Source organism: Colossoma macropomum, unplaced genomic scaffold (genome assembly GCF_904425465.1).
Source record: "Colossoma macropomum unplaced genomic scaffold, Colossoma_macropomum, whole genome shotgun sequence".
Taxonomy (NCBI): Eukaryota; Metazoa; Chordata; class Actinopteri; order Characiformes; family Serrasalmidae; genus Colossoma; species Colossoma macropomum.
In genome coordinates this window covers 8,509,002-8,517,209 of record NW_023494808.1, presented here as the reverse complement: position 1 = coordinate 8,517,209, position 8,208 = coordinate 8,509,002, and the positions used below count along the sequence as shown (strand labels likewise).

The window sequence follows — 8,208 nt, the reverse complement described above, 5'->3', positions numbered from 1 at the left end:
GGGTTGTTTGATTACTTCATAATTTATGCTAAGTGCCTTTTAGGAGACATAACATTAAATTAGAAATCTAGAATTTGCTGAAGTTATGTATCCTGTTTATTTTCTTTGCAAAAATGTTGTTTTTTCTTTTTTTTTCAATCATCAGATATTTGACAAACAAACATAGGGAAAATTCAAATTTTTTTTCTGACCCCATCTGACAGCACTTGTACACATACCACAAAATTACAATGTTCTGTTTACTATTTACACTGCATTGCCACTTTGTTTGGTGCCAGTTTACACTGAATTTCCAGTTTGTTAGGTATGCCTTATTACTCACTGTAGCGCATATGTCTCCATACAATTTATCAGTCTCCTCCCTGTCATTCATCCTTGGTCAGTTTCTGACCAAAATACTGCTGTCTATCTATCTATCTATCTATCTATCTATTTATTTATTTATTTAGTCATTGTATGCTTGTAATTTACTGTTTAAAATATGAGCATTGTATATCTTAATAAAATAACAAAATTGACCCATTTGTAAATTCCAGTTAAAAAATTGTTCCTAGAATAATAATTTTGTAACAAGAATAAATAGTAAATGATACACCAACTACTACTACTACTACTACTAGTATCACTAATACTACTAATAATAATGATTATTGGTATTACTAATAGTAATAATAATAAATAATGCAGTCAAGTGTGCTTTTATAACATTAGAGATACAGAGCTAATATGAGGCCTGTTAACTATTGTTCAAAATATAAAAAAAAACTTGAAAAAGAAGTAAAAGCACTCTTATAGGTATTTGCCTACAATAATAAAAATAGCTTTGATGTAAAGTTGTTGAAACATGAAACAGCATTTATGACTCTGTAAATAAACAGTATTTTGTCATATTTTGCCATCATACAGGCAGCAGTAATGATCTCACTCAGAATGCCTCTGACTGTTTCTCTGCTGTTTCTGTTCTTCATCTCAGGTGAGTCAGAGCTGTTACTTCTCATCAGTGTCAAAATGTGAAATAGAAACTGCACACTTTAAACTTTATTTTATGTAAGATAATCTGGACAGCTGTGAGTATAGAGTTGAGAGTTCTCTGCTGTGTGCTAATTTCTGCTTTTCTGTTTTGTTCTTGAACACACACACTACTGTAAGACCTGTGGAGCTTCTCACCTTTGTGTTTTTATCTCCAAATGAGCTCAGATTATTACAGCTGATTATTCAAACTCAGCTGAAATGAACAGTCTTAGAAATGAGCTGAAGTGGAGACTTTATGCAGCATTATTACTGACTGAGACCCAAACAGTAATAATTTACACATTTCTATATTTTGTGTTGCAGGAGTTGTTGCTCAGTATGTGTGGGGTGTGAATTACAACTCTAAATCTATCTGTGCTCTAAAGGGGTCTACAGTAACCATGGAATGTACTTACAAATATCCAAGAGGTCTTTCAGTCCAAAAAGCTTTCTGGACCAAATACTGGATTAGAGGTGCAGAACCACCTGATCTTTTAGCTGATCCAGAGTACAGAGGCAGAGTTCAGTATCTCGGAGATAAATTCAGCTACTGCACTCTCAGACTGAGTGATGTAAGAGAAAAAGATCAAAGTAAATACTACTTTATATTCATAATACGCACATCTGGAGGAAAGTGTGAAGGTGAAGGTGGAGTTGATCTTTCAGTCACAGGTAAGATCCATCAGCAGAAATAAGACACTGTACTTCATTCACTGGTGTTCAGGATTCACAAAGCAGTTCTGTAGTAGAATCACATCAATCCTTTATAGAATACCTGAGAAACACACTGCTTAGAACTGGAGAACCAGAATTCAGAAAAAAAATAAATAGTTGTGGATTGAAGCCCAGCCTGAGCTGCAAGTAGTTTCAAAGTTTAATTCTAAGACAGCAGTGAAATATTCACTCAGCTAGTGTGAGTCTCCACAGTATGAGTTTGTTTTCTCTGGTTCTCAGGTCTCCAGGTGGAGGTTCCTGAGAGAGTGATAGAGGGAGATAAAGTCACTCTCACATGTAGAACCACCTGCAGACTGACTGACAGACCAACATTCACCTGGTACAGAAATGGACATCCTTTATCCTCCAGTACTGACAAACTCCACCTGCAGCCGGTCAGCAGGGAGGATGCAGGCAGGTATCACTGTGCTGTACTGGGTCAGAACCTTCACTCTCCTGAGGTCACTCTTAATGTCAGATGTAAGTACAGGTTCATTTATTTAGTCTCAGAAAACAAACAAAGCTGAGAGTTCATGCTGAATTGTTCTTGATTAAATTATATCAATCAGTAAATGCAATAAATACAGATATTCCTCGTTATTAATGTACTTAGGCCACACACACACCCTTTTACTGTAAAACTGAGGCTGAACACGATCTAAGCCTGACCTACAGCAGTGATGCAGAATCACCTGTGGAATGTAACTGGTTTAAAGGAACATCATTAGTAGCAAAAGGAGAGACTTACACAATGAACAAGATCAGCTCTGTGGACAGTGGAGAATACAAGTGCAGATCCAGTAATGAACATGGAGAGAAACTCTCTGAAGCTCTAACTCTGAATGTTTTGTGTAAGTGCATGTTTACTTGTTCCAGTTATACAATCTGTTTTGTAGCAGTTCTCTTGAATTTTCTACATGAAAATGTAATATGTCTCAAATATTTATTGAATATATTTTATCATTCAGTAATTTTGTGACTTTTATGTTATATAAATATGCTGATCGGTTTAAGTCAGGGTTTGTCCCTTAGACTGAATACAAACACTATTTAAAAAGTCCAGCAAATGACAGTAGAGAGTTAATTAAGTCACAACAATGTTAAGCAAGACTCAAATTGAGTTAGTTATAGCAACTATAGCAAAGACCTTAAACATCTTTGTCAGTAACATTAGTTTGATAATATACAAGTGGAAAGGTCATGGAACCACAGCTTATTGTCCCTGCACAGGTGCAGCATGCAAGATTTCTCAACACACTCTCAGACTGATGGTAAAGAAGGTTAGAGAGAAAGCAAGCAGCATCTTGAATAGAGTTGCAGAACAACCTGAAACCAGCAGGAACAACAGTTCTATCAGGAAGACTCATGAGGCAGAAGCAAAGGAAGATAATTTTAATACTTGATGGGATTTTACAAGTTGAAAAATAAAAATTCAGTAGAAATTCACGCATCTTCAGCATAGGCCCCATCCTCGTGTCCAGGTCTTGGAGTGTCCTGATGCTCACAGGTCCTGCTGGATCAAGATGTCTGAGGTTTGGCCTCCACCCCTGCCAAGCGGATAGAAATTCGGAACGTCGGCACCTGAAAGCAGCAGAAAAGGTCTGAAAGTCGAGTCATTTTAAAGACAGGTGTACGTCAGAAATTGGTCAGGAGAAATGGATGAATGAATAACATAGCATTGGAGTCTTCCTGGCAGAACTCTCGCTAAAGCTTCCATCTACACAGAGATCAATAAGTAAAACTTGCTCCACAATCATCTCCATTCCTACAACCTTCTGCTCCTCTTCTAAAAAAGAAGCAAAAAGATGTGTGTCTAAAATGTGTGCATGAGAATGAGAATCTGAACTCTTTTGGAGCAACATACTCTGGTCAGACAAGACAAAAATACAACTCTGGCAGTAATTCAGTCTGTCATGCTTGGAGAAAGAACGGTTGCACGTAGGAACCCTAAAAACACCACAACCAAAGTGAGGTATGGCGGTGGGAGCATCATGATATGGGACTGCTTCTTTGCAAACAGTATCAGGGCATTACAAGTCATTGAAGGAAACATGACTGGCAGGATGTATTGGGACACATCAGAGGAGAATTTAATCTGATCTGCTAAGGAGCTTAATCTGAGGAGAAGATGAACATTTCATCAAGACAATGATTCAAGACTGGTTTCTGAAAAAAGAAGGTGAAGATGCTTGCATGGCCCAGCCGATCTCCTGACTTAAGTCCTATTGAAAATGTATAGAGGATTTTGAATTTTGATTTTGAAGTCCATCAAAGGGCCTCATAACTTTGGATAATTTATGATGCCCATTTAAATTACTTAAATGTAGGTGTCTCAAAGCTTAACTGTTAACAACAGCTTTGCAACAAATTTCTAATGTTATTGATTTATCTGAATACTTTTTCCCCTATTAATTACATTTTTTAAAACATATTTTTGTATATATTTTTTATATATTTTGTCCATATTTATAAGTACTAAGTCAAAAGTCATTGGCCTTTATTCCTCAAAGTCATGTAAAAAAGATCACAGACTTGTCCAACTTTTATGACATACAAATTACTCTTTGTAGGATTCCTTAAATTTTTTACGTAAATGGCAATTGGTTAGGTAGGTTTATGTTAAGTGTACATGTTGGGAATTTCCCTTAGACCAGGTATGTCAAACTGGGGACCAATGTGCTGTGGAGAGTAGCGTTTACCCCCATCTGATGTTTTGAATTCAGTTCAAGAAGGTCTTGCTAATTAGCTAATGAGCTGAATCAGGTGTGTTTGATGAGGCAGTGTACTGAAATCTGTAGTGTTTTGGTCTGCGAGGACTGGAGCCTGACACAGGTGCTTTAGACTGCATTCAAACATGTAATGAGAAAATCACAGTAGAGGCTTGGTTAAATGTGGGAAATGTCTGACAAACTAAAAACCGTTTTTGACCAATTCCCTTCACTTTAGTTAACTCCTGAATGCATTTTGGAATTATAAACCACTCAAACTACCCAGTAAAACTTTACCTCCTGAAAGTGTGTGCAAAAAACCACAGACACCACATTCTGATTAATTCACCCACTCCCGTTCCCTAAATTTTAGATCCTCCAAGAAGTATCTCAGTGTCCATCAGTCCGTCTGGTGAAATAGGGGAGGGCAGTTCAGTGACTCTGACCTGCAGCAGTGATGCAAACCCACCTGTGCAGAACTACACCTGGTTTAAAGAAGGTGGAATCTCACCTGTAGGATCTGGACAAAATTACAGCTTTACCTTTGTCTCTAAAAGCAGTGGATACTACTGTGTGGCTCAGAATAAATACGGGTCTCAAAAATCAGCTGCTTTGCCAGACACTTTAAAAGGTATACATAGAAAATTATATATTTCCTTACATTAAATGCTTACTGACAGAACTGTTGCTGTTTAATAGGATAGATAAAACATTTGCTCTGTTTTGTTCATGTGTCTCAGCAGAACGTTCCATAATTCTGTATGTGGTGGTTGGAGTCGGACTCTGTCTATTTGCATCGTTTTTTGCTGTAATTTTCTTAATGTGGTAAGAATGAGCATAAGTGTGAGCATAATCCATGTATCACATGTATGTTATATTGATAGAAATTCTTTACCTTTCTTTCATGTAGCAACAGCACAAAGGACTGAAAATATAATTGAATGTTATACAGGTTGAGGAATCATTTGAGGTCCTTATTAATTAACTCTTCTCTGAAATTAGGAAAAAGAAGAAGAGGACAATGGAGGAAGATGACCATGAGGTGAGCTGTTCAAGACTGCTATTGGAGTGAAGCTGAACTGCACAGTTTAGTGTTTGTGCTGCTGTAACTCATCTGATTAAACTCCTGAAGGTTGTTTCTTACCTGTTGAGTTGGTTTAGTGGGTTATTCCACAGTAAACACCACGCTCTGCAGTGTAGAGGAGCTCCAGCAGCTGGAGTCATTACCTGTAGATGGCAGTACTGATCCAAGATGCATCTGGCACTCCAACACAGTCTGTGATTCAGTCTCAGCACCTCCACACACAAAAAAACATGTCATGAATATTACAGAACAAAAGTATGGAAGCAAGCAGTGATGTTCCAAAAATATTTTACAATTATTCCATTGGCCTTTGGCTTTGCAAGTTAAATGCGCTTGATGTTTGTCAGCAAGCTCTTAAACTGATTATATTCTTGTCTCTCCAGAATGTTGACCCCAATGCTAAGGGCGACACGTACACAGCTCTTGACCCCGTGTCCAGGTCCTCTGATGATGTGTACAACACACTCACAGTAAGTGTCTCTTCAGAAACTCAGTTCAGTCAGACGTTCAGATTTATAAAGAATTCCTACAAAGTCCACATTTATTCATTTCTCCTCCTCTGCTTCATTCTCTCTTTCCCTCACACAGACTGTTCATTCCAGTCCTTCTGATGATCCAGATACAACATTGAAACATCTAAGTCTCAGACTCACAAAAGGACGTAATTGTCGGAAAGGTTGCAGCCTCCATGAGTGGTGACAGGTGGGTCCCAGTGTAGATTTAAACCCATGTGACAAGTTTGTGACACAGAGATAGAGGTCTAAAATAGCTGATCTGTTCTTTTGTATAGTATTGGAAGTCTTGATGCAAGCCTTGAACAAACAACAGATGAGGAGGTGAACATGCAGATCCAGACAGCCTGTAATACTACAGCCAGTAATATTTAAGATTTCAGTTTCCAGGACAGTTTACAGAAGCTTGATCTAAGGGATTTGGACATTGAATCCTGTGAAGTGTTATTCTACTGGAACTATCAGTTGCTGCAGCTGATAGTTAGAAGTATGAAAATGTGTTCTCAAAACATAAGCTAGACTGTGGGAGGGTAAAGGAATTTGTTCACCGTATCCACCTGTCAGATTCTCAGCCATTCAAGCTACTATACCGCCGCATTCCTCCAGGACAGTCCCAGAAGTTGAGGCAAGTACTTTCAGAGATGGAGGAACAAGAACCCATATGATAATCCTGCAGTGACTGGGCCTGTCTGCTTGTGTGGATGAAAGATGAAGATCTGTGCATGTGTGTAGATTACTGCCGGATAATCAGTCGTCCAGTTAAAGATGCCCAGAAGGAAACTGCATATTCTGTGCAGTGGATCAAAGCTCTGGATTTGTCAACATTGAAATGGTTGAAGAAGACTGACAGGTTTCACAACACTTATGTGTCTCCTTGATTTTAAGAGGCTCCCCCTCAAGGTTTAGGCAAGCAAGGTTAGAAGTCCAACAAATTTCATGCTTTTCATGATGAACATATTCGGGGACCAGAATTTTCTGACATTACTCTGCTACTTAAACAACCTTCTTGTTTTTGTAGGTAATAAAGAAGAAGCCTTAAAAAAGTGCAGTTTTCAACAACTTTTGTTCCCTCCTATCCTAATAGTCACCCATTTATTTTGTTCACATTAGATGTCATTAGATGGGCTTGACGCTGTACCACTTTTTTGCAACCACTGTTCATTTAATGATTTTATTTTTAAAAGTTTCTTGTAATCTTATTGTGTCCAGTCCATATTTTCATCTCCTTGTTAAAGTTAAAGCTAAGCTCCATTTATCACTACAGCTAATGAGTGTGTTTGTGCAATGCTGCTCTGATCTTTACAAGGCCTGTCAGAGCAGAACTGCTGTGCTTGGATCTGATTCTGAGACTGAAATATAAAAGAGGGAGGAATCTGATCCAGAAGCAGCTCTGCAAGCTGAGCAGTTGTAGCCGGTCCTCTCTGCATTGGCTTGTGTGAGGCCGACACAGCCACTCTTACTCTGCGTTGTGTTGTGTGAAGAAAAATACTCAGGAGGCTTAGATGCTGGTACCAACTCTGGGGATCATTTATTTGAAGAGTGCTCTGGATGTATAAGACAGAAAAATAGTGAGAAATGGCTCCCAGCCTTGTGTCTGCCTGCATTAGCCTCTCTGCCACCCAGAAAATCACAGAAAAGGTGGGGGAGGGGTTACCTTCTCATATTACAGGCAGCTATAGCATGCTAATACTCCTCACTCTTTTACTCGGTAATACATTGGAAATACTCAAAATCTATCTATAAGACATCCAGATAAAGATCCCTATGCTATTGCGCTTCATATTAAACCAGTATTATAACTTTTTACACTATGTTAAACATTTTATGACCACTTCATAGCTCAGAGCTGAAGCTACACCAACCTCTCTCCAGCAGTGCTCTAACCAGACTGAAGAGAGTGTGTGTGACGCACCAGATGACATCACAGCAACGCCCACAAAAATATATAAAATAAAAAAAAGATGAATTCCATTTTGAGGGAAACGTAATGAAAGAAAATAAAACCCTTTACAGAGTCATTGAAGAATGATGGACTAAAGGTCCTTTACAAGTGTAAGAGTTTATTATCATTAACATTAATGCTGCAGTCACTGATGGTGGTGAACAGAATAGGGGAAGATGTAGCTTTCAGTGATCATCAGTGGAGAAAATTAATAACATCATCAGTTAATTCAAACCC

At 38.2% G+C, this 8,208-nt stretch overlaps 1 protein-coding gene across 1 annotated transcript; it reads left to right on the top strand.

The window, feature by feature from the left end:
* Positions 1 to 2,476: 2,476 nt before the first annotated feature.
* LOC118797959 (B-cell receptor CD22-like) lies at positions 2,477 to 7,178 on the top strand. Its single transcript, XM_036557258.1, has 7 exons — positions 2,477 to 2,576; positions 4,807 to 5,064; positions 5,177 to 5,258; positions 5,436 to 5,475; positions 5,901 to 5,987; positions 6,106 to 6,219; positions 6,308 to 7,178. Exons 1-6 carry the CDS (start codon positions 2,477 to 2,479, stop codon positions 6,214 to 6,216), a joined length of 678 nt encoding a protein of 225 aa, XP_036413151.1. The 3' UTR covers positions 6,217 to 6,219; positions 6,308 to 7,178.
* Positions 7,179 to 8,208: the final 1,030 nt, after the last annotated feature.

Bases quoted from the DNA above. Each gene is read 5' to 3' on its own strand.
- LOC118797959 (XM_036557258.1), top strand. From the start codon at position 2,477: ATGAACAAGATCAGCTCTGTGGACAGTGGAGAATACAAGTGCAGATCC. The intron at 5,065-5,176 runs GTATACATAGAA...GTGTCTCAGCAG, and splicing joins TTTGCCAGACACTTTAAAAG to AACGTTCCATAATTCTGTAT. The intron at 5,988-6,105 runs GTAAGTGTCTCT...TCCCTCACACAG, and splicing joins ATGTGTACAACACACTCACA to ACTGTTCATTCCAGTCCTTC.